The sequence below is a fragment of the Notolepis coatsorum genome, assembly GCF_963971535.1.
Source record: "Notolepis coatsorum genome assembly, chromosome: 18".
Taxonomy (NCBI): Eukaryota; Metazoa; Chordata; class Actinopteri; order Aulopiformes; family Paralepididae; genus Notolepis; species Notolepis coatsorum.
In genome coordinates, this window is record NC_140182.1 from 16,793,454 (window position 1) to 16,821,000 (window position 27,547).

The 27,547-nt window shown below is 44.3% G+C and overlaps 1 protein-coding gene across 1 annotated transcript; it reads right to left on the reverse strand.

Annotated features, from left to right (window-relative positions):
• On the reverse strand, positions 1 to 27,212 carry hsd17b2 (hydroxysteroid (17-beta) dehydrogenase 2; the record flags this gene model as incomplete). The annotated part of the gene is made up of 5 exons (XM_084335078.1): positions 1 to 341; positions 1,439 to 1,576; positions 5,154 to 5,339; positions 6,163 to 6,378; positions 26,948 to 27,212. The coding sequence occupies 5 exons, from the start codon at positions 27,210 to 27,212 to the stop codon at positions 1 to 3; spliced, it is 1,146 nt and encodes a 381-aa protein (XP_084191204.1).
• Positions 27,213 to 27,547: the final 335 nt, after the last annotated feature.

A 27,547-nucleotide genomic window follows, 5' to 3' on the forward strand; every position in this document is an offset into this window, starting at 1 on the left:
TCAGTTCATCCTACGCCCTGCTGGAAGACAGTCATTGAACTTGGAGATGCGCAGGATGATGGCCTCGGTGACGGCAGCGGGACCGTAGCGGTAGAGGAACGGGATGAGCCAGGCCATCCGGCCCGGGGTGTAGCAGGCTTTGGGGACCTCGGACATCAGAGCGTGGCACATGTCCTTCAGCACGGGACACAGGTCCTCGGAGCTCTGGTCGGCCATCTTTGTGAAACAGCATGGGATGGAGGAAATGTATTCGTCCCCGTAGTCCTCTCTCACCCCCGGGGACAGGTGGCGGAGGATCTCCTCCTGGTAGCGCCTCCAGTCTTCACTGGTTCCAAAGAGATCTGAAATCAAACGTGATTTAACCCTCCAGTCACCCTTGTCGCAGTTCTGGTCAAAAAGCCTTTTTTTCTCTTTTTTTTTAACATGTATTTGTGGATAGCTTTGGCTAGATTTTATGTATATGCCAAAAAAGTATCTCAGTATTGACATCTTGGACTCACATTACAATAATCCATGTTTTTATTTTTTTGAACAATCACTATTAAGCGTGTGAACAACAAGTGTCACACCGGCTTCACCCTAGTCGCAGAACTGGACAGGGTAGGGTTAGGGTTAGGGTAACCCTAGGGTAACCCTAACCCCCTAACCCTAAACACAACCCTAACCCCAACCCTAAACCTAATTTAAGAAATGGTTAAAATCCTGAAAATGAATAAATATTCGATATGTATGGTGAGGACTGAAGTTAACCTTTTCACTGCCACACGACAGAAGGTTAACCCTTTACTATCACACAACTGACAGTCGCCATCGGTTGTGTGATAGTAAAGGGTTAACCTTCTGTCGTGTGGCAGTGAAAGGGTTAACCGGCTGTTGTGTGGCAGTGAAAGGGGAAACCTTCTGTGTTAGCTTATTTGCCATCTAACCTGGAGTTAGTTTAAAAAAAAAAATTAGCTTTTGAGGTGATGAAATCACTGCGCCCAGGCAGCAGTGGTTCGGCAAAAAAGAATTCAGAGTATATTATCTGCTTAGAAAACGAAAATGTCTAATACATTTTTTTTCTCCACATGGTAAATACACAGGTCACAACATGTTTACAGGAAAGTTTTGGAGTTGTATTTGGAGTGTATTTCGTGACTGCTACACTGGCACACCTACTTCCAGTGAATGACGCTAAGCTAGGCTAACGGTGCGGCTGTTCCCTAAGCCTAATGCATGCACAAAGAAGAAAAGGGTATGTATCTGCTTGTCTAACTCCAGGGTAGACGGCAAATAAGCAAATTTCCCAAAGAGTTGCCGTGTTCCTTTATTAAGTGACATCCAGTTCTATTGCACAACTATACGTTCCTAAAATTTGGAACGTCCAACACCAATATCTGGGATTGTTCTGAACCAAAGGATAATGTTTCAAACGAAATCAAAATTAAATCTTGCATACTTGTCCTGAAGCCTGAAGGTTGAATTGTGGCCACTTTGACACCCCATCCAGCCAGCTCCAGTCTGATCACGTTGGAGAAGATGTTCAGAGCCGCCTTTGATGCAGCGTAGGCGGCCAAGCCAAGTAGTGGCACCTCACCTACACAGAGAGAACATGGCTTCATGAACACTACAGAATGTTCACTTTTCACTACCATAACCGTCTGTAGTGTGGTAGTGAAAGGGTTAATACAGATTGAATGGTTGAAGACAGGGTATATATATCCCAGAATCCTCAATGACTCCTTTTGACCATCTGGTCAAATGGTTTGGCATTACCAATTGGCTTTATACAACCTTTAAAAATGGTGGTCACTAGATGCCACAACGGAGGATTAGTGACAAGAAAGTGAACGGCAGAGGAGGAAAATCTATATGGCGGCCATATTGTTGTCACTTTCATATTGAAGACAATGGTAGGATATCACAAAGTAACAATAAATCATGATCAGACAAGCCGTTAAGTAGAAGTTAACTTTTTTGGTGTGAATAGCACCATTATGTGGTGAAATTAATCAAAGCTGTCGCAGGACAAACAATGTTTACCTTGCATTTCTACGAAGTTTGAATTGAACCTGGTGGTCATGTGGTTTGACTTATCAATGATCTAAATACGGTAATACATATTGATAACTTCAGTAGGATATCACAACGTATTTAATATCTTATAATGATCTTGAGGAATAGGCCTTGTTCACGTTTATAGTTTTATTAATAATAGCACCACCATGAGGCCAAATGACTCGATTTTGATTTTATTACGGATCCCCATTAGCTGGTGCCATGGCAACCAGCTAGTCTTCCTTCTTCGATGCTTGATAGGCCTCCTTGCTGTTATAGGGAGTTTAGTTAACTCAGTTTATTTGATCAGGGACGGACAGTGCATATCAATCAACAGTTATACATTTATAAATGAATACAAATTAAAATGTAAATATGCCAACATTAGCAGGGTTGCTAGTTTTCAGTTGTAGTCCCTGGGCTAGATGTTTAAGCCAGAAAATAAACAGAAAAATAGAAGGACATTAAAGCTAATATAAAAACAGTTTAAAACATATTCTGTACATTCACTCACTAGGCATTCGTGCATCTATAAAAAACAGTGTACAGGGACAAATCAAAGTCCATACATGTATAAGCACCGTATAGGCAGGCACACATATACATAATCATAAATCACATAAACACATAATCACAATACATACAGGGCTGGGCAGCTGGACTGCGACGTGACTTGCTAATGGTCACAGACCTGATTTTGTAACAGCCATGCTTTGAGTGTCTGTGTGAGTGAAGGACCTGAGTGTATTAGTACTGCGGATGTGTAGAACTCGGCAGCTCTTATCGAGAAGGCTGATTTGCTAAATGCACTTTTCCTCCCTGGGATGATGAAATTTCCCTCTAGCACTGTTCTGGTGAACCTGCTGCTTTCTGTTAAAAACTGAGAGAGGTGGTAGAGCTAGACTGTGTTCGATTTTATATATCAGGCTGGCATCTCCGCGATGATGTCGGGGAGGTTGCGACCCTCTCTGCGCCGCCCCCTATCTCCCTGTCTCCGGCTGTCTCGGAGCAATGACCGGAGTGTTGAATGTCCCGTGATTAAGACGGGGAGGACGCGACCCTCTTTGCGCCGCCCATGCCTCAAATAGATTCGCTATCAGCTCTATCTTTAATCTTTCAAAATGTTCAGTTGCTATCGCTATCAGCTCTATCTTTAATCTTTCAAAATGTTCAGTTGCTATTGCATGCACTCATCTGTGTTTCACTACACACTTGAGTGCATGCTTACCAACTGTTAGTCTGCAACACTACTATCACCGACATCTAAGAAGGGAGATCCCCCCTTGAATGGCCCTTCTAAGGTTTCTCTCCTCCACACTGCCTGTGGAGCATTTTTCCCTATTGTTAGGTTTTAGTGAGTTTTTCCTTACCTTCGCGTGGGGTATGTCTGGGAGTGCTTGCATTCTTTCATTTATTTGCATTTATTTTAAATTTGTTGGACCTTATGGTGTTCTTGTTCTGTTCTTGACTTATTGTTATGTTTCTTCTTGACTTGTTTAAAGAAGACATGTACGGCCCATGGGGACATTAACGTGTGTTGTTGGGCCTTACAAATACATTTGATTTGATTTAATTTAATTTGATCTTTGAGTTTCAGCATGTTTTCCCAGCTTAGCAGGGCATGTTTTTGGAGGATGGTACAGTGGTGGTGGCGAAAGGGTTTCTTGTCCAACACCTTCAGGGCCTGTTTATGAACTGAATGAGTTGGTGCCAATGTGGTTTTGCAGGTCTGAGACCAGCTGGTTATGCAGTATGTCAGATGGGACATAATTACTAAGTTGAAGTAAAGTTTGGCTGTTTCCATGTTGAGGCAGTCTCGGAGGTATTTAAAGTTGGCTATGTAAAATGTTACGGTCTGTGTGACTTTTTTTTACCTGTTTTTTGAAGGTGAGGTTTGAGTCCAAGGTTATTCCGAGGTATTTAAAATCTTTGACTACTTCAAGCCTCTCCTTTGCTGCAAACACGTCTGGGTCAGGTGTTACAGATGATCTTTTTTCTAAGAACATGCAGACTGTTTTCTTTGCGTTGATGTGGAGACAGTTTTCCGAGAGCCATTTTACTATGCGTGCCATTATTGCGTTCAGTTTGTGTGCTGCCTGCATGGGTTTTGTTGTTTGCGTGCATGCAAACCACTGTGTCATCTGCATACATCTGTATCTGGGCTGTTGTGCCAGCACAGACAGAGGGAGGGCAAGTCGTTTATGAACAGACTGAACAACAAAGGTCCCAGGATCGATCCTTCAATCATATTTCAAGGGGGGTGATGTGATGTTGTTAATCCTGACACGTTGTGTCCTACTCTCGAGATATGATATCATCCATTTTATTGCAGTGGGAGAAAAGTTGAACCTAGAAAGCTTGGTGGTAAGTAGGTCATGGCTGATGGTGTCAAAGGCCTTTCTCAGGTCAAGGAACACCGCTCCGACCACGCCACACTTGTCCATTTCTGTTTTAATGGACTCCAGAAAGAAGCAGTTTGCTGTTTCGGTTGAGTGCTTTGCTCGAAACCCGAATTGCATGGGGTGGAGTGAGAAAGGAGTGTTATTAAGGTGAGTGATAAGTTGTTCTGCTATGCACTTCTCTGTTATTTTTGATACTACTGGAAGAATGCTAATAGGTCGGTAATTGCTAACCTCTGTAGCATCCCCTGCTTTGAAAATCGGAGTGATAATGGCTGATTTCCAGGCCTGTGGGAACATGGAGGTGTTGACCATTTTGGTGATGGGGCTTACTAAAGACTCTCTGTGATGTTTGAGGAAGGAGGAATCCAACCCAAACACATCTTTAGCTAAGGAGCTTTTGACTTCTCCTAGAATTCGGAGCACCTGGGGCTCTGAGACTTCCTTCATGGAGAAGACGGGTTGTTTTTCATCGACTGGTGTTGTATGTAGAACATCAGTTGGCGGGGAACTGGCTAGTGTTTTTACTGACTCAACAAAGTAGGTGTTAAGTAATATGATGGTTAAAATAATGGAAGACTGAAGATTATTCCCCTTTGTTGTAGCATGCAGCCAAAGAGGTATTTGTTGTTTGTTTTGTATTTTACTTGGGTAAAGTGTTGTGTCTGCCTGTGCTTTGAGGGAATTACACACTCCCTGCTCATCAGTCGGTATTACCTGCCATGCTGCAGACGTTGACTATCCTTCCGTTGGACCTGCGCAGCATTGGGAGGAAGACCTGACACATCTCCACCGCAGCCAGGTAGTTGACTTCCAAGCAGCGTCTGTAGTCCGTCCTCGGCTGAATCTCTCCGTCCGTCACACAGCCCAGATACCCTGCGTTATTCACCAACCCCCAAAGACCTGCCAGTCAGCGCAACGGAGAGATTAGATACCTTACAGTGTAGGAGAGGGGGGGGGGGTTATTGTGAAGAAAACGTGAGCACCTGTAGACCAGTTCAATATCCACAGCTACATTGTGAATCTTCTGGCAGATAATAATAATAATAATAATTCATTACATTTATATAGCGCTTTTCTAGACACTCAAAGTGCTCTGAAATTGCCTCCTTCACCACCACTGGTAGCACCAAACCTTGGGCTACGCAGGCTCAATGGCTGCCATACACTGGCACCAGGCACACATCACACTACACAATGGCTGAACGGCTCAGGAGACAGGGATTGATATCAGCCAATTAAGGGGAAGGGATGATTAGGTGGCCTTGATGTCAGAGACCTGATTGGGAATTTGGCCAGGAACGTCGGGGAGCCCCCTACTCTTTGCGATAGGCGTCCTGGGTTCTTTAACGACCGAGATTCAGTCAGGACCTCGGCTTAGCGTCTCATCTGAAGGACGGCACTCCCTATCACCGTAACAGGGGAATTGTTACTGACTAGTCCAGAGGACAACAACACCACTTTCCGACAGCGGCCTTGACCGGGGCTCGAACCGGTGATCTTCCGATCATGAGTCCGGAGCTCTACTCATGTAGCCAGATGAACCACCTGCAAGAAAATCAGGCCACTTCTGCAGCAGAACCAATGCATACCAGACAGTACCTGTAGATCACTTCAACATCTGCAATGGACATCTTTAGTCGCTGTTCCACCTGTGAGAAGTTCAGCAGCCTATACCCTCTTGATCCTTTTCTAGTTGGTTTCTCATTGTAGATCCGAACCTCACCTGCCTCCCCGACGTGACTGTTGATGTATTGGTGAGCTTTGTCTATTTGGAGGCAGTCTGTCACATTGAGCTGCAGGACATGGAGCTCCCTGTGAGCTCCTTGCCTCCTCAGCTCCTGCGCCCCGGGGCCGTCCTCATGCAGGACACCGGCGAACACGGTCACTCCCATCTCACTCAGCCGCTTCGCCAGGGCATGACCGAAACCTGTGTCACAACCTTGGGGTGGAAAAGATGCCTAATTCAGTATGTGCAAAAGGCCCAAGGACTGGGCAGTAGGGATGGGTACCGAATTCGGTACTTTTGAGGTACCGAACCGAAACACGTCGGTACTACCGAGTATCAAATCAAGTGAGATACAAAAAAAAAAAAAAAAATTACGTTTTTTGTTTTCATTTTTTTTCATTTTTTTTTACTTTTTTTTTCATGTCAACGTTCACACGCACAATATATGTGTTGTGAAGGGCCAGATTAAACCGAATATATATATTTATTTATATATATATATTTAATTGTATTTGTATATTCTCTAATATTCCCTGATATCCCTTGTATATTCCTTGTACAATATGCATTGAATATCCATTCTAGCCTACTGAACATCCCATAATAGTCTCCATTCTACTATTGGTCGAGACCTTGGTGCCAGGCTGCCATACCCCTCAGACCCAGTTCAAACGTACCGCTCCACATGTACGAACAAGTCCTAGTTCCGCGTAGGAATCTGACTACCGCACCACTAATGGGACTATTTGTTCATAGTGCGTATATATACTGCGCTACTAAAGTAGGACTTTCTTTTCAGTCCAGTTTCTTACCCTCCAATAGAGTCACAGACGTAAAGCCTCCCCGCGACGCCACGTGTGGGAGTAAGGCCAAGTTCGCCTACCATCGGTATTGAGACATCGTGTATATTAATATTTGAATAGTCATATTTGGCACTATATCGTCGAGTTGGACGTAGTCTATTAAGCTAATAATAGTCTGTTAATATATAGTGCTTCGTGCGGTGAGAATACTACCGTAGTCAGTACCCCATCGTTTCGGGCAGAGAACTGGCTGCTTATCCAGGGTGGTTGACCCCACGTGAAGCTGCACCCGAGGAGCCCCAGAGCCGACGAGCGAGTAGACCTGTATACCGGATTATTCTACCGACGACAGCCCGCCTTCCCAGGCACGGATTATGCTTTGTATACTTTGATTATTCCATGGATAAAGACCCCCGACACTGCCGTGTGTTGGAAACCCCCCCCCCCTGGAGAGGACGCAAGGTGAGGAGACGCTCTGCAAGACGAGGTCGCTTCACGTCTCTCCCCCGTGGACCGGAGAGAGCCGGCCCACAAAGAGTCCACCTGCTTTCATCTGTGGTCCAAGGATCGCCGGCGCATTGAACGGCACTACAGTGGGTTCACCTGGGATACCCTTGGCCGGATGAGGCAGCCGGATTCTACCCCCCCCCCCCTCCTACTCCTGTCGGCTTACAAGCGACCGGATTAACCCCCCCCTAGTGTGTCCAGTATATAATCATTAAAGTATCATTGCTGTTATTCCTTAAACTATTCCAGGTCGTATATGTACCACCTGTGCCTTCAGAGATTGGACATTCTCTATTGATATACCGACGAATACTCTTGCCATAAAAGTGCATACTAATTCCATTCATAAATGTGATTGATTTGATTAAGTGCTTGCTCTACACACCATCGCTGTGTAGAAATAAAGACCTATTTCTAATTCGTACATTTGTGTTGGATCCGTTTCATCTACGTGACAGTGTTCATCATAATATATTTATGCCGTGTACTGGGTGGCCGAATATTAAGTACAAAGGTAGTGGTAGTAAGTATCATATCTAGTAATACAGTCAGGGAATTGTACCCCTCAGTTACAATTGGTCCTTCGAGCCGGAGGGTAATTAGTGTAATATTAATATAGTGTTATTAATATTGAAATGGCCTATGATGAACACTCCACGAAACGATCCTCCTAACCAACGCCCGCAGCGCGAACGACGGCTCCCTCAGTACTTAGAGGCTTACGCTGTCAGTCAACAACCTAGTCTTCTACTAACAGTAAACGCGGTAAAACTAGAAAGTAAAAGTATGTCTAACCCCAACGCCCAGACTACCCCGACCATAGAGGCCCCTACGGGTTCTAATGTCACTGACCAAGTTCACGGTGGGGACCAGTGGGAACCAGACATGACTTCACACCCCGCCAGTACTGAAGAAGTAGTCCCCGATGAGTCCCGGGAGGAATACAACGCTACCGAGAGAGAACTCGGCACGGAAGAAGACGGGGAGAGCACCGTGGAGATAGAGCTCCAAGGCTCCGCAAGGAGTACCCCGAGGGAAGGCTCCCCTATACAACCGCCTTCTCCCAGCGAGGCAGAGAGGACCCTACAGCAGGCCTTCCTCATCAGCCTGAACGCCGCTGCTGAACGCGACCGACTGCAGATCCAGCAGCGGAGCGAAGAAGAGCATATACGTCTAGAACTAAGACGCATTCAGAGAGAAGATAATGTGGCCCGAGACCGAGTAGACAGCCAGCGAGCAGCTGCTGGTGCTCTACGGGACGCAGAGCGCGACAGACAGCAAGCGCAACTAATAGAACAGCTGATCAGATGGACAACACCCTCTCCCTCCGCCAGAGGCTCCAGGAACTCGTCTAGACACACCTCCAGGGCGGCATCCCCTAGCCGAGTAAACAACCCTGAACTTGACCAACAGACGAGGTCTATACCCCCCACAGACCACCTCCCCCCACCGGTCCAAGCGAGACCTAGCAACCGGGAAGGAGCAGCATATCCTGTGGAGAGGCTAAACCAGAGACTACAAGCACTGGATGACCTAACTGAAGACGAAGAGGAAGAGGAGGAGAACCACGCCCGACGACAGCACAGTACTCTACCGGACCAGGAGGTCCGGTACAGCCCAGGCTATACTCCCGCGGAGCTGCGCTACAGACCCCCGACTCTATACACGGGTGAGCACGACGCACGACCCGCACCGAGGAACAGCACCTGGACAAGCGGGCCATGGTACACTGCCGGTACCAGCCCATACCAAGGAGCGGGAGGAGACTCGCCTAGGAGGCCTCTCCCCCAACGCTCGCCGATGTATCCACAGTCAGCGTCATACATTGGCACGCCTATGGTACCCGACTTCACCCAAGAGAACCGGGCCCAGTATACGGAACTCCGCATGTGTCTGGAGACCATGTTGGTGGATGTATTGGATGAACGCCACAAATACGCCATCCTACTGAAGCACTTAAAGGTACCCCGCGCACATAATATAGCGCTCGCCTACGCGACTTCCACCACCCCATACACAGCAGCGCTGGTAGCATTGGACCAGAGGTATGGGCGCATATGGGATTACGTGATCCAGGAGATACGACACATCGACCGCTTACCCCCAGCAATAGACAATCGAGCACTGGACGACCTGTCCATCAGAGTGCAGTCCCTGGTAGGGATGTTGGGAGCGCAGAGAGAGAAGGGGAGGCATGAACTTTACGCCAACTCAAATGTGGAAAGGATCTTGGAGAAGCTGCCGCCCGCTCGACAGGAGCGTTTTAGGCGACAGAGGGACCACCGAGACCCGAATGGCCCCGAACCGAACCTCCTCGATCTAGCAGACTTCCTGGCGAGAGAAGTCAGCAGCCTACGGCTAGATACATTCGGACGGAGCACCCCTGGCTCCAGAGAAGGAACCAGACGACTAAATGATGGAAGAAGATCGGTGACTGTGATGCACCAATCGGAGTCAGTACCGAGCAGCAGGAGCCACAGTACCCCCTCCAGAACGGAGAAGTGGAAGATAGTGTGCCCCTACTGTGAGAAAGAACACTGGCTAGCGCAATGTGACTCCTTACCCAAGCTGAACGCGGAGGAAGCAAGTCAATGGATAAAGTCCAACAAGCGCTGTTTTCGCTGTGCGCGCTCACACATGGCAGCCGAATGCCGCTTAAAGAAAAGGTGCACCAAGTGCGATGGAGCCCATCTGGACATACTTCACGACAGTAACAGACGGCGCCCTTCACCCGCACCATCCAGCCGCAAAGCGAGCGTCATGTACATCGATCCCGCCAGCAGCAGTGGAGCCCGAGTACTCCTAAAAATAGTGCGTGTGACACTAAGCTACCAGAATAAAGTCCTGGACACTTACGCCGTCCTCGATGACGGGTCAGAGAAGACCCTTCTGCTCGCCTCCGCTGCGGCCCAGCTAGGGCTGCGGGGAAGCGAAACCCAAATGACAATTCGGACAATAAGACGAGATTTGAAGACGATAAAGGGCGAGAATGTCTCATTCTCTATCGCAGCAAGCGGCCAGCCTGAGCGACGGTACCAGATTACAGACGCTTTCACCAGCCAAGAAATAGGACTGTCGCGGTACACATACCCCGTCGCCAAGCTGATGGAGAAATATGCACATCTGCGCAAGTTACCGATCCCGCTCATAGACAATGCTATGCCGACCCTGTTGATAGGCTCCGACCATGCAGACCTCATTGTCCCGATAGACCGGGTTCATACCGGACCCCGAGGCTGTCCTGCAGCAGTCGAGACCCGTTTGGGATGGACTCTCCAAGGCCCGCTCGCCAAATCTCTCAACCGAAGTACAGCCACTAGATGTCTCCACTCCCGAGTCACAGAGGGAGAAACCGCACTCCTGCAACACGTAGAGCGGCTATGGACCTTGGAACAAATGCCCTTTAAGAACGGAAAGAAAGACATTCGCTCTAAAGATGACATTTACGCCATTCACCTCCTCGAGACAGGGACCAAGAGAGTCCCGGTCAACGGCGTGTTGAGATACGCCACGCCACTCCTGCGGCGAGAAGGAATGCCTACTTTCCACGCCAAGACAGACGCCACAGAACGGTACCTGCTGAACACGGAGCGGCGCTTAGCCAAGAACCCCGCCCAAGAGAGTGTATACCGCGCTGAGATTGAGAAGCTCATCACAGCGGGACACGTCACAAAGATGGACATTAAAGAGGCTGACCAGACCACTGAATCGTGGTACGTGCCTCACCACAAGGTCCATCACAACGGTAAAGACCGCATAGTATTTAACTGCAGCTACCAGATCGGATCCCAAAATCTGAATAAAGAGTTACTGCCCGGTCCCACACTCGGCCCCTCCCTACTCGGCGTTCTACTCCGCTTCCGCCAGGAAAAGGTGGCCATCAGCGGGGACATTAAAGGAATGTTCCTGCAGGTGAGATTAGTAGAGGCGGACAAGCCCCTGTTACGGTTCCTATGGAGAGAGAAGCCAGGAGATGAGCACCCAGCCATCTACCAATGGGAAGTCCTCCCCTTCGGAACGACGTGCAGCCCCTGCTGTGCTACATTTGCACTACAGAAACATGTAGCAGAGGACCCAGCAGCGGACGAAGAGGTCCGACACAGCGTAAAGAACAGCTTCTACGTAGACAACTGTCTACAAAGCCTTTCAACCCAAGAAGAAGCCGAGGCTCTCCTGATTAAACTCCGCGCCTCATTGATCAAAGGCGGCTTTGATCTCAGGCAGTGGGCCAGCAGCGATCCGCAAGTACTGCGCAACCTCTCCTCCGAGGACAAGGCAGCCAGCAGCGAGACCTGGATGGCTACAATCCCGGGAGAAGCCCAGGAGATGACCCTGGGATTGGTGTGGCGATTCAAAACAGATTCGCTTCACTACAGACACAAGCCCCTGACTACGGAGCAGGGAAGGCCGGCGGCGGCGCCGACCACCAGACGGAGTGTGTACACAACACTCGCCCGACAATATGACCCGCTAGGATGTATTCTACCGTACACCACCAGGGCAAAAATGATTGTACGAGCATTGTGGGACAAGGACCAGGGCTGGGACGACCCCATTCCCGCACACCTTGCATCCACCTGGAGAGAGTGGGAGATGGAGCTCCACTCACTCCCAGGCGTTAATATGCGCCGAAGCTACTTCCCACCCACGGTGAGGCCAGAGACATGTAAAATGGACTTACACGTCTTCAGTGACGCCTCAGAGGTCGCATACGGATCAGTAGCCTACTTGCGGGCCCAAGAGAAGGGGGGAGAGATCTATACAGCATTTGTCCTCGCCCGCTCGAGAATAGCCCCACGCAAGCAACAATCTATCCCACGTCTTGAGCTCTGCGCAGCCCTAGCCGGAGCGCACCTAGCCACGCTCATCCAACGTGAGCTCACCATACCGGTGTCTAGAACAATCCTGTGGTCAGATTCCACGACGGTACTCGCCTGGATCAAATCGGACTCATGCAAGTACAAAGTCTTCGTGGGAGTCAGAGTCACCGAGATTCAAGACTTAACCGAAGAGTTAACCGGAGAACAGAGTGGCGCTACGTTGATACAAAACAGAACCCAGCTGACGTCATCACCCGGGGGATGCCCCTGGATGACCTCACCCGTCGCAATGTCTACAGTGACGGCCCCGCATTCCTAAGACTCCCGGAAGGACAGTGGCCCATGCCTATCCCGAGGGAAGCAAGTCCAGAGGAGGTGGAAAATAAGAAGTCTGTGTTCTGTGGATTGAGCACCGTAGCCTCCACCGACCCTAACATAGACGATTGCACGTCCATAGAGAGTGCACAACAAAGAACATTCCTGCGGTACCACCCGGAGTGCAAGTCCCCCGCTGATATGTCAGCAGCTAACTACGAGGAAGCAGAATTGCTTCTACTGCAGCGAGCCCAGAGAGACTCGTTCCCCGATGAATTGGCCTGTCTACAGGGTGGAAAGCCCGTCCCATCCGACAGCAGATTAATTCATCTGGCCCCCGAGAGCGACGCTCATACCCTCATCAGAGTGGGTGGTCGCCTACGCAGAGCCCCCAATCTACCGGATGACATTAAATACCCGATCGTATTGAACAGCCGACACAAGGTCACAGAGCTGATTATAAAGAAATACGATGAGGATGTACATCACGCAGGAGCAGAAAGAGTCTTCGCGGAAATCAGACGTCGTTACTGGATCCTACAAGGAAGAGAGGCGGTACGACGCTTCCAGCGAACATGTCTAGACTGCCGCAAGGGGCGCGCGCAGCCCAGCATACCAAGGATGGCTGACCTTCCTCCATGTCGCCTCCGAATCGGTGACAAGCCATTCCACTCAACGGGTATGGACTGCTTTGGCCCGCTGCACATAAAGAAAGGAAGAGGAACCGAGAAGCGGTGGGGTATTGTATTCAAATGCATGACCACCAGAGCGATACACATCGAGCTTCTCCCGACCATGAGCACAGACTCATTCCTTATGGCCTTCCGTAGATTCACATCACGGAAAGGAAGACCGTCTACCCTATTGTCCGATCATGGGACAAACTTCAAAGGCGGCGAAAGAGAGCTGAGAGAGAGCTTCCAAGCTATGGGCCCAGAACTTAAGACCCACCTCGCTCCAGCACAGGTTGATTTCCAATTCAACCCCCCAAACGCACCCCACTTCGGTGGCACTTGGGAACGAGAAGTGCGCTCCATAAAGACAGCCCTGTACGCAGTACTTGGGGCCCAGACTGTGGCGGAAGAAGTTCTAATGACAGTCCTCACGGAGATTGAGGGAGTACTTAACTCGAAGCCCCTCGGATATGTCTCCAGTGATGTGGCGGATATCGACCCAGTTACCCCCAACACACTCCTGATGGGGCGGCTAGATCCTGCATTACCCCAGACAATGTACCGGCCTGAAGAAGCGAACGGCCGACGAATGTGGAGGTACAGCCAAGTATTAGCCGACAAGTTTTGGAGCAGTTTCCTACTGCACTACCTACCGTCTCTACAGACCCGCCAGAAGTGGGTAAAGGAGAGAGACAATTTGACAGAAGGAACAGTCGTCATGATTATTGATCAATCACTGCCCAGAGCTATGTGGCCGGCCGGCCGCGTAAGCAAAGTGATCACCGGTGCCGACGGCAAGGTCCGAGCAGCTGAAGTGCTCGTCCAGGGTCGCACTTACACCCGTCCCGTGGCGAGGCTCATAGAACTGCCCCGACTCCCAGACACAATCGATGATGACCATGACCCTATAACCCTATGACTTTGTGAAGTTGACTGACCCCTACAGCAAACCCTTATGTGTAAATCGACAACGCGATTAATCTGTCTCTGTTTAACTGATTAGGTCTGGGACCAATCAGGGGGTGGCTGTTGTGAAGGGCCAGATTAAACCGAATATATATATTTATTTATATATATATATTTAATTGTATTTGTATATTCTCTAATATTCCCTGATATCCCTTGTATATTCCTTGTACAATATGCATTGAATATCCATTCTAGCCTACTGAACATCCCATAATAGTCTCCATTCTACTATTGGTCGAGACCTTGGTGCCAGGCTGCCATACCCCTCAGACCCAGTTCAAACGTACCGCTCCACATGTACGAACAAGTCCTAGTTCCGCGTAGGAATCTGACTACCGCACCACTAATGGGACTATTTGTTCATAGTGCGTATATATACTGCGCTACTAAAGTAGGACTTTCTTTTCAGTCCAGTTTCTTACCCTCCAATAGAGTCACAGACGTAAAGCCTCCCCGCGACGCCACGTGTGGGAGTAAGGCCAAGTTCGCCTACCATCGGTATTGAGACATCGTGTATATTAATATTTGAATAGTCATATTTGGCACTATATCGTCGAGTTGGACGTAGTCTATTAAGCTAATAATAGTCTGTTAATATATAGTGCTTCGTGCGGTGAGAATACTACCGTAGTCAGTACCCCATCGTTTCGGGCAGAGAACTGGCTGCTTATCCAGGGTGGTTGACCCCACGTGAAGCTGCACCCGAGGAGCCCCAGAGCCGACGAGCGAGTAGACCTGTATACCGGATTATTCTACCGACGACAGCCCGCCTTCCCAGGCACGGATTATGCTTTGTATACTTTGATTATTCCATGGATAAAGACCCCCGACACTGCCGTGTGTTGGAAACCCCCCCCCCTGGAGAGGACGCAAGGTGAGGAGACGCTCTGCAAGACGAGGTCGCTTCACGTCTCTCCCCCGTGGACCGGAGAGAGCCGGCCCACAAAGAGTCCACCTGCTTTCATCTGTGGTCCAAGGATCGCCGGCGCATTGAACGGCACTACAGTGGGTTCACCTGGGATACCCTTGGCCGGATGAGGCAGCCGGATTCTACCCCCCCCCCCTCCTACTCCTGTCGGCTTACAAGCGACCGGATTAACCCCCCCCTAGTGTGTCCAGTATATAATCATTAAAGTATCATTGCTGTTATTCCTTAAACTATTCCAGGTCGTATATGTACCACCTGCGCCTTCAGAGATTGGACATTCTCTATTGATATACCGACGAATACTCTTGCCATAAAAGTGCATACTAATTCCATTCATAAATGTGATTGATTTGATTAAGTGCTTGCTCTACACACCATCGCTGTGTAGAAATAAAGACCTATTTCTAATTCGTACATTTGTGTTGGATCCGTTTCATCTACGTGACAGTGTTCATCATAATATATTTATGCCGTGTACTGGGTGGCCGAATATTAAGTACAAAGGTAGTGGTAGTAAGTATCATATCTAGTAATACAGTCAGGGAATTGTACCCCTCAGTTACAATATGCTTACCTAGGATTTGACTTGATTCAACAACAAAGCAGTCGGAGCAATGACAAGCCGAAAACTGTCGAAATTGTAGTTATTTGAAGTTTGGATTTTTTTTTTACGACTGAGGTAGGTAAATTAAATTTCTTGAGACTAAAGTACCGAAAAAAGGTACCGTTGGGTACCGGTATCGATTCACAGGTACCGGTACCGGTATCGGTTCAAATGTGAAAGGTACCCATCCCTACTGGGCAGACATAAAGACAGTGGGATGTAACTCGATGCATTGCTAGGTCACACCCCCCTTTGCCAGACATGTCAGTTGATAGTCAGCATTTATATATTAGAGTGGGCTTAGTTGATTCCCTCAGTCTGTGTGCGCGTCCCTGATCACAAGTAAGTGTTAAATATGTGTATAATGAGGACGCTTAGTTATTGTTGGTGATTTATATAGTTAAGGCTTATAGTAAGGTTATAATTCTACCAGCTGCTTAGGAAGCAATTTACCAGTATGCTTATAGTGATAATCTAGCCGATTGAGTATAATCTATATTGTTGATTGTAGTATTTAGTACCTGTCTAGCACTGTTTACCCCTGTGACTAGTATAGGTAAAGCACTGCTTATCCCCATTGTTAGTTCCACTCATGAGGTTTATGTTACTTGTAGCGACAGTATATTGTATAGTATATAACAGACTGATTAATAAGTATTAGTAACGCTGATGTCTTTGTTTCCTCCCCATTTAGAACCACACACACACACTCACACACTCACACACTCCCACCATGTTGATGTGAAATAGAAAGTAACAATTGCCTGTGCATCCGTCTGACGATTGATAATAAAACTCCTCAAAGAACGTTCCTGCCTCCCGTGTCCTGACTAGACACCCCGTGTCGTTGACTACCTTTCCTAACCACCAAAAGCTTCACGCCACAGTAACAAAATGTATGTTCTATTTACAGTATACGTTTGTGGCATAAAGTGACTGATCTGACCTTTACACACGACGTATAACGTATGTAAGGCTGAGACGATATGCTATTTGGAAGAATCGATAAATCGGGACCAAATTATCGATAAATATCTATATTTTGATTCGTATATATAAAGAAATACGTGTTACAGATTTCCCCATTCAAAACTACCACAGTGATCCATCTCATTTTATAGTCGGTGGTCTCTGGATGTGATGGAGGAGTGCACTGCATATTGAATGCACAGTGCAGAGTTGCAATTCAACTGAATTTACATGAAATGGAGATGTTTTAACTAAAACATGCCACAAGTCAAGTCAAGAGTTTTATTTGTCACGGCATACAAGCATACAGTGAAATGCGGGAGGTCATGCCCGCAGCGATTGTACAATAATACAAGTAATAAGAATAAGACATTTGTGCAACAATACAAGTAATAAGAATAAGACATAACAGGTATAATGTACATAAAGTTTACAAAAAGCATGGTAAAAACATGCTAAGGTCCTGCGATAGTGCAATACAATGTTAGCTACGGATGAGGCACTGGGTCTTATGTACACTACACTACAATACTATCCTATACAATCTACAGTTATACTATATATCCTTATGCTATCTTGCTGTATCCATCCATTTACTACACAAGACCTAGTATTTTAGTATAAAGTATATATATGTAACGGATGGTATCGTGAAGCACAGTCAAGAAGGGCTGGGGTGAGTAGCGGTGCTATGGGTTAAACTCACTCTCACATCCTCAAAGACAGATAGACACGTTGCAAAGTAGTGAATTCACCTTTTGGTATAGCGGTCTGTGTTGTTGCCTGCGGTGTGGGAGACTGGGGTTCAATTCCCACTCGGGGCAACAAAGTTTGAGGTGACGTTGTCACAACCGTTACATATATATATTTTTTTTTACATAGGCATATTTATCGATATGTGACGCCACTTATCGATATCACGCAGTTATCAATAATTATCGATATATCGATAAGTGGTCTCAGTCTTAAACGTATGATGTATATCATGCCAGTTAGGGTACCTTGTGTACTGCACCTGTGTATACTGTTTACTTTACTTACTACTCATACTACTCATAGTATATATATTCAGATTCAAATTCTTTATTGCCCATATTTATTGTAATGTATAATATAACTGATAATGGCATAGGAATCTGACTACCGCACCACTAATGGGACTATTTGTTCATAGTGCGTATATATACTGCGCTACTAAAGTAGGACTTTCTTTTCAGTCCAGTTTCTTACCCTCCAATAGAGTCACAGACGTAAAGCCTCCCCGCGACGCCACGTGTGGGAGTAAGGCCAAGTTCGCCTACCATCGGTATTGAGACATCGTGTATATTAATATTTGAATAGCCTTGTGCTGTCCTAACGATGAGGGAGCTCACTGGGCTTAAGGGAGAGGAAAAGATACATCATGTTTAAAGCCATATAATTTTAACTGTTTACTATTTTTAAAACATTTTTTTACCCATGTTTAACATTCATAGCCTATTCTCAAGATATCTGTAAGAAATTACACATATTTTCGAATTTTAACCACTTAAATTAGTGTTTGTTTGATACCACGTCAGTTTTTATTGAAAAAAAAAGTTTTTTCATTGAAAAAGACGGATACATGTTTGTTTTGACCATATTTCTAATATTTATTTTTGATAAATACCAATTAGAAATATCTCTACGAATTACCTCTGAATACGAATCAAAGGAAATATTAAAGATTCGCTGACTAGTTCGACCAGAAACGGAGTTGAGGCGAAACTTTACCAAGTGGTCAACTGCGAGGGCGGTTCAAAAGAAACGGATACATGTTGTTTTTGACCATATTTCTAATATTTATTTTTGATAAATACCAATTAGAAATATCTCGACGAATTACCTCTGAATACGAATCAAAAAAAATATTAAAGATTCGCTGACTAGTTCGACCAGAAACGGCGTTGAGGCGAAGGTTCTGTCTTGAAAATCCACTCGCTCCCCGAGTCACCCCCCCCCCCACCACCACAGAGTTTTTCATCGAAAAAGACGGATAAATGTTTGTTTTGACCATATTTCTAATATTTATTTTTGATAAATACCAATTAGAAATATCTCGACGAATTACCTCTGAATACGAATCAAAAAAAATATTAAAGATTCGCTGACTAGTTCGACCAGAAACGGAGTTGAGGCGAAACTTTACCAAGTGGTCAACTGCGAGGGCGGTTCAAAAGAAACGGATACATGTTGTTTTTGACCATATTTTATTTATTTTTGATAAATACCAATTAGAAATATCTCGACGAATTACCTCTGAATACGAATTAAAAAAAATATTAAAGATTCGCTCACTAGTTCGACCAGAAACGGCGTTTAGGCGAACGTTACGAAGCGCTCAGCGGTTCGAAATGTTGTTTGACCATATTTATAATATTTATTTTTGATAAATACCAATTAGAAATATCTCGACGAATTACCTCTGAATACGAATCAAAAAAAATATTAAAGATTCGCTGACTAGTTCGACCAGAAACGGCGTTGAGGCGAAGGTTCTGTCTTGAAAATCCACTCGCTCCCCGAGTCACCCCCCCCCCACCACCACAGAGTTTTTCATCGAAAAAGACGGATAAATGTTTGTTTTGACCATATTTCTAATATTTATTTTTGATAAATACCAATTAGAAATATCTCGACGAATTACCTCTGAATACGAATAAAAAAAAATATTAAAGATTCGCTGACTAGTTCGACCAGAAACGGAGTTGAGGCGAAACTTTACCAAGTGGTCAACTGCGAGGGCGGTTCAAAAGAAACGGATACATGTTGTTTTTGACCATATTTTATTTATTTTTGATAAATACCAATTAGAAATATCTCGACGAATTACCTCTGAATACGAATCAAAAAAAATATTAAAGATTCGCTCACTAGTTCGACCAGAAACGGCGTTTAGGCGAACGTTACGAAGCGCTCAGCGGTTCGAAATGTTGTTTGACCATATTTATAATATTTATTTTTGATAAATACCAATTAGAAATATCTCGACGAATTACCTCTGAATACGAATCAAAAAAAATATTAAAGATTCGCTGACTAGTTCGACCAGAAACGGAGTTGAGGCGAAACTTTACCAAGTGGTCAACTGCGAGGGCGGTTCAAAAGAAACGGATACATGTTGTTTTTGACCATATTTTATTTATTTTTGATAAATACCAATTAGAAATATCTCGACGAATTACCTCTGAATACGAATCAAAAAAAATATTAAAGATTCGCTCACTAGTTCGACCAGAAACGGCGTTTAGGCGAACGTTACGAAGCGCTCAGCGGTTCGAAATGTTGTTTGACCATATTTATAATATTTATTTTTGATAAATACCAATTAGAAATATCTCGACGAATTACCTCTGAATACGAATCAAAAAAAATATTAAAGATTCGCTGACTAGTTCGACCAGAAACGGCGTTGAGGCGAAGGTTCTGTCTTGAAAATCCACTCGCTCCCCGAGTCACCCCCCCCCCACCACCACAGAGTTTTTCATCGAAAAAGACGGATAAATGTTTGTTTTGACCATATTTCTAATATTTATTTTTGATAAATACCAATTAGAAATATCTCGACGAATTACCTCTGAATACGAATAAAAAAAAATATTAAAGATTCGCTGACTAGTTCGACCAGAAACGGAGTTGAGGCGAAACTTTACCAAGTGGTCAACTGCGAGGGCGGTTCAAAAGAAACGGATACATGTTGTTTTTGACCATATTTTATTTATTTTTGATAAATACCAATTAGAAATATCTCGACGAATTACCTCTGAATACGAATCAAAAAAAATATTAAAGATTCGCTCACTAGTTCGACCAGAAACGGCGTTTAGGCGAACGTTACGAAGCGCTCAGCGGTTCGAAATGTTGTTTGACCATATTTATAATATTTATTTTTGATAAATACCAATTAGAAATATCTCGACGAATTACCTCTGAATACGAATCAAAAAAAATATTAAAGATTCGCTGACTAGTTCGACCAGAAACGGAGTTGAGGCGAAACTTTACCAAGTGGTCAACTGACCTGCATTATGCTCCGGGCGCTTCGATGTGCTGCTCCGGCAGGAATATTCGGCTCGGCTCGCTGGTGAAACAAGAACCAGAGGTGATCCGCGCAGTACACTTCCTCGTTGGCGCGTGCCGGCTATGGGGGTCTTGTTTTTCGGCGTGTGGCGCGCTGCGGACTGCGCGGTCCGGTTCGCCTCTGGTTCTGTCTTGAAAATCCACTCGCCCCCCCCCCCCACCACCACAAAACCTGTGTGCCGAGTTTCAATCACCAGCAGCCCGCTTCAGCATAATTCACCTCCCCCTGACTTGTGGCAAAGTTATCTGTGGAGCAATGACGCCACCATGAGTTTTACATCGGTAACAGCACATCCCAGCAATTACAAGGTCCTTATCTCGTGGAATATGCAAAGGATGGCAAGATATAGAGAGAATTGAACGAATAAGAGCAGATTTAAAAATGCTTAAAAATGCCGTTTTAACGTTGAAGTGGATGGGAGTAGAAAAAGTAACTAGGGGTGAACGAGTCACTAAATCTGTCTCTACTATTTCTAGAGTGTTTCATGTTATAAGCTTTTCACACAATGAACATATATGTAAAATTAAGATATTTACCCAATTTCATGAAATAATAATAAACACAGACACCGCTGTGCTCACACACACACTCAAAATATTTCAAAAAAGTAGAAAAAGCGAATAGGGGTGCACAAGGGTTAATTCAGTCAATTATATTGTTTACACTGTTTATTATTATTATGTTTTACATATATATTCACATCAAATTTTATTGCCTATATTTATGTATTATTATTATGTACTTCTCTTGACTATAGACCTGTTCGCTGTATACATCAGACTCAATACATTATGAATTGAAAATGGGGGACCCTGATGTAAACAAGGCAAAAGTCTTTCTCTGGTCTGCATCCCCAATTGTGTGTATTGAGTTGTACTGTAATGTTCCCATTCTGCAATCTGTTAATTAAAGTTTTTAATCAATCAATCAATCAATCAAACTCTGTGCGTGCGCATCAAGGGGGCAAAAGGAACGTAATCATGGTCAGAACAGGGCAGACTACAATATATTTGCATTTGTTAGCCATGCTAGCGATCTAAACAATCAATCCATGCCAAAGCTAGATATGTAAAAGGTGAAAGACTCACACTCACAGCCATGCTGATTTGGCTAAATGACATCCAGCCGTTTTCGTTTGAAACAACTTTTAGTCAGGGGAGTGTCATGGTTTCTCCATAGAGCCCGCCGTACTTTTTTAGCGCAGCAGCTCGCGCAGGTACTGGGGGCAACCTAGTCACGTGACTCAGTTGGTATTGCTGATTGGCTCGAACACGGTATGTTTGTATACAACGAACAGGTCTATGTGAGAGCCTTTATATGTCACTTCCTGTTTTAAACTTGGGTTGACTGTTACGGTCTCATACAATTTGGCCTAGCAACTTTCAGAGTTACACAATGAAAGACATTGGTCCCTTGACGCCACACAGCAGGTTTTGTGAGTATCAGGTGGACAACCTCTAGTATACGCAGAAAATCCAAGCTTCAAGTGTCCCTGTTAGCAAAGTTGTAGAGCAACTGTATGTGTACGAAGTCTTGGACTTGCAGTGTAGGAGTTATGGCTTTTCAAAGTTTGACCTTTGATTATAGCACCACCATCTGGCCAATTGGTGTAATATTTATTGTAATGCATTTGCAAACACAATATCTATCATTGTGGACAATTTCTTACCTCTATCATGTACCATGTTGTGGCAAAACATTTTGGGATGGACAGACTAGTTCCTTGGTCATACTAGCTCCTTGGTCACAGCCAACAGTGTGTTAGATCATCCTCCACCCATTCCTTGTTCACCTGCCCCAAATACATGTTAGAATTCTTGTTTCTAACACTGTTTATTATTATTATTATTATTATTATTATTATTATTATTATTATTATTATCATTATTATTATTATTATTATTATTATTATTATTATTATTATTATTATTATTATTATTATTATTATTATTATTATATATTTTTTATATATATTGAATTCACATCTAATTGTATTACCTATATATTTATGTATTTCTACTATTACCCTGCCCATAGCTGCACCTCCACTCCCCCCTCCCTCATGCTTGCTGCTATGACACCCAAATTTAAAGGGGATCAATAATAACAATACATAGCTCATCTTATCTCTACTGCTGCTTCGGTTAAAGGGCAAGGAGTTCATTGGGTTTAATTCATGAAATGCTCTTACGCAAATATTTGTTCTTACACGCTGTAGGAGTTTCTCAATTTAGTCTTGCAGACAGTAAACAAAGCCAGGTGGCTATTAGGAAACTCCCCTGACATCTACTGAGTACCTCTTGTAACCGGCAATCGCCCAGGCTTGCAAAGACACAAACGTTACAAAAGTACAAAAAGTACACGATAGGGAGGTGTAGTGGTTACATCATTGTTGTTTCCGGACGGTCCACCTCGCTTGAAATTGCAATGTATATCCAATGGACACATTTCTAAATCGTCTCGTTTAAAACAAATAAAGCATGAACATTGGCATGGTGTACCTTTCTGTGTGTATTCATCCACAATCTATAGCTCAACATGAAACAATTCGCAATTAATCGTAAAATAATTACGTATAATTTTATTTCAACCAAAAATGCTTAAACAATAATGTTAGTAATAGAAGGGAACTCATTTTGTGCCAAAAATTTGGAAAGCTTGCCAATGTTCATGAGGCAGGATTATTACAATAGCCGATAATACATTTTCCCAATGATAAATCCCTATACGGGTGGACCGCGCGGGAAACTAAAGTGACATCAGACTACACCTCCCTATAGACGTTGGGGGCAAGAAGTTTACAAACAGCAATCAGACTTTGCTTCCTGTCTATAAGACAAGACTGCAGGCAAAAGAAAAGCCTAACTGCATAAGAACGAGTCATGAATGAGGGGCCCATTGACCTTATGCATGAGTGTTATCATTGGCGCTGCGTGCCATACCATATTGTTGGCAGTCAGTTGACAGCTATGTGTTACTCATGCAAGCAGCACCAAGCCAGCTCTTATCATAGGCAGCCTATGTGTTGAGACGAGGAGGAAGAAGTGTTATCAGTTATTATGGGAGTGTGTTAGTTGCATACTACATTGGATCTGTAGTATGAACTGAGGGAGGCTGTGTGACGTGATGGTTGTAGGCCTGAGTTTCACTCCACTGTATATTAAGCCTGTATTATGGTTGAGGAACAATTTGTACTTAATGCATTGCAAAGTACCTACTTACCTTGAAACTGGGGAATGCCACATTTATATTAAGTCTTACCCCTAACAAAATGTTTAATATCTGAATGGCACAACATCAATATTTTTTCTGTCGCTCTGCCCTATCGCTACCTTAACGTTATAATTAATGATTCATTATTTGATAGCTTTGATCTAACACAGCATATAATAAATGCAACTCACCGACATGGTAATACATTAGACTTAGTGATAACAACTGGGCTAAACATCAATCATATCTCAATAACTGAGCTACCTCTCTCCGACCATCACTGTATATTCTTTGATGCTCAAATAACCCTTACTAAAACGAAAAAATAAGTCATAGTTCAAAAGAGGCTCCTTAATGACCAAGCTGAATCAAGGTTCATTGATCTTGACTTATCAGACTACATGAACCACACAGTCATGACAGCTCTCTAAATGAAATGGTAGAAAATCTCAATGATGCACTATCGTATTAAATTCTGTCGCCCCACTAAAAAGAAGACAACCAGAGCCTCCCCCTGGTTGAACTATAATGCGGTCAACAAAGAAAAAGGGAAATGTCGTGCAGCAGAGAGAAAAGGGAGGAAAACAAAAACCACTATCTGCTGTGATATATACAAATATGCTTTAACTGCCTATAACAGAACCATCCGACTAGCAAGGAAAGATTATTTTCCCAATAGTATCACAGAAAATGAGTCCTTTTCTCCACTATTGATCAGCTGTTAAACACTTGTCTCTGCCCCCCACCCTCCTCAACAGCTAAATGTGAGGAATTTGCTGTTTTTTGTAGAACAAAATAACTTCAATCAGAGCTAGTATCATTACTAGTGGAGGTGGAGATGAATCCGATCTCAGTAGAGTATGCAATGTAACCATGACATGCATCACACTAAGCGAACTGTGTAAAACTGTCTCAGAAGCAAACTCCACAACCTCAGATATTGGTCCTATCCCCACAATATTTTTTAAGTGAGTGTTTGATAGCGTCTCCAGTCCGGTCCTGGACATTATAAACACATACCTTAAAACTGCGGTCTACCCAGATGCCTTTAAAACAGCTGTTGTAAAGCCTCTATTAAAGAAACCTAAATTGGATAACAACACAGTAGCTAACCACAGACCAATATAAAATCTACCATTTATCAGTAAAATATTGGAGAAAATAGTCTCAGTCCAAATAAATTCATATCGCAAAGAAAACAACATCTTAGAATTCTTTCAGGCAGGTTTCAGAAGATACCACAGTACGGAAACTGCACTCACAAAGGTAATTAGTGACCTCAGACTCAACTCTGATGCAAATAAAATCTCCTTCCTTATCCTATTAGATCTCAGTGCAGCTTTTGATACTACTGATCACAACATCCTAATAAATTGACTTAAAAAGCGTATTGGTTTCTCTGGCTGCGTGTTGAACTGGATCAAAACATATATCAGAGGAAGGATGTTTTATATTAGTCTAGGAGGCCATACATCAGAGAAACATGAAAGCCGCTACAGGGTTGCACAAGGCAGCTGTTAGGTCCATTACTCTTTTCTCTCTAGTTTTCAAGTTTCAAGTTTGTTTATTATTAGTCACAACAAAATACAGAATACCTTATGATGAAATGCTTGTTTCTGTATGAGCCCCTGAGAGTGTGCTACATACAGTAAAAGAAAGTAAGTAAAAAAGGTAATTAAGAAGTAAATAAAAAGTAAGTAAAGTCAATATACATATATACAATATACAATACAGAGTAAAATGAGTAACAGTGAGGTACAATGCAGAGGTACAAAACGTATGGTAGGGTGCAAATGAGGTATGAATGTAGTGCAAATCTCTTTAATAATAGATAAATATAAAGTGTGTTAAAGTGTGGGGTAAGGTGAGTGTTTGTTTAAAGTGAGTGTGTACATGTGGATGTGTGTGCAGTGAGTGTAGATGATGGGTTGTTACAATAGTGGCATTCTCATTGAGCATCCTGATGGCCTGGGGATAGAAGCTCCTTCTGAGTATCTCTGTACTGGCCATGAGACTCCGGTAGCGCTTGCCTGACCGCAGCAGTTCAAAGAGGCAGTTGTTTGGGTGACTAGAGTCTTTGATTATTCTCTTAGCCTTGGCTCTATATGCTACCACTCAGCAACATCATCAGAGAGTATGGTATAGATTACCACAGCTATGCAGAACCGCACCCTGAGAGGAAACTGCGCCCTGAGAGGGAGGTTTGCCCTGAGTGGGAGGTTCGAAGGGTCAAAGTGGGTATCAAACAAGAGGGAAGACAGGTTTTAAACTGTGGATACCAAACAGAAGGTAAAGATGACATTGAACTGTTAAACAGTAATCCAGAACTATTTTATTGCACTGTAAAAAACGGATTTTGTCTGCACTTTATGTGCTAATTTCATCGTGTCTTTTCTATTCTACTACAACTGAATCAAACCATAAACAAGGTGGATATTAAATCCTGATTTTATGTCTGCTCATTTTACCCTTGCTATTATTTTACTTATTTGTACTTTTATCTCTACGCCCCACTATCCGCTGGGTGCATACTATGACCTTTATCATGTTTTGTAACAGATTACAGAAATCCAAGAAGCATATTGGAATGTGAGGTTCTGATATGATTAATATATCTGCATTATTTTATCCCACTTTATGCTTTGATCTCGCTGCTTGTTGTACACAGATTTTATGTCTTATTTCTTACTGATGTAAAGTACTTTGAACTGCAATCCCCTGTATGAAAGGTGCTATACAAATAGTTATTATTATTATTATTATTATTATTATTAGATGTGGTGATTGTAAAGACCATAATGCCTGTTTAGAACACAGCATAATACAAATTTATATTCACTAGCAGTTCATGAGTTATGAAATAAATGAAATATTCTCCCACCTGTAATCAGCACAGCTCTCCCCTGCATTGGCACAAACTCCACTCTTGTGCCCAGAGCCACATAGAACAGACAGAGGCTGCAGCAAATAAGGAGAAGTCCATAGTAGCCTGGAAAACCCCAAAAGCACAGAGGGGCCCCAGAGGCAATGGCCCAGCAGTATCCAACACGACCCCCTTTCAACTTCCATATCACGGCCCAGATGCACACTGCTGTGGCCATGATATAAAGAGCGGTGAACCAGGATTCATTGTCAGAGCTTTCCATTTTTTCATCCATCCAACAATCCGTTAACTCTAAAGCCCGCTGCAGACTGTGAGCTATCAATATCTCCTCCTCTCTGCCAGATGCACTCTAGACTGCCAGCCATGCATATCCAATGTATGCTTAACCCTTGAAACTGGAAACTCTTATATAAATCAAATAGCTGGCCCTGCCCTATTGCTCAGTAGGCCTATGGACAGCCAATCAATAGGGGCCCCTTTGTGCATGTGGAAGCAGGTGTGTTCTTAGAACCTGTTCTGCAACAAGGAAGGTACGGTCCTCAACATGGGGTCAGGGGGCCCCAGAGATCCTTTGGAGTGTTCCAGGGTGTTATGTGT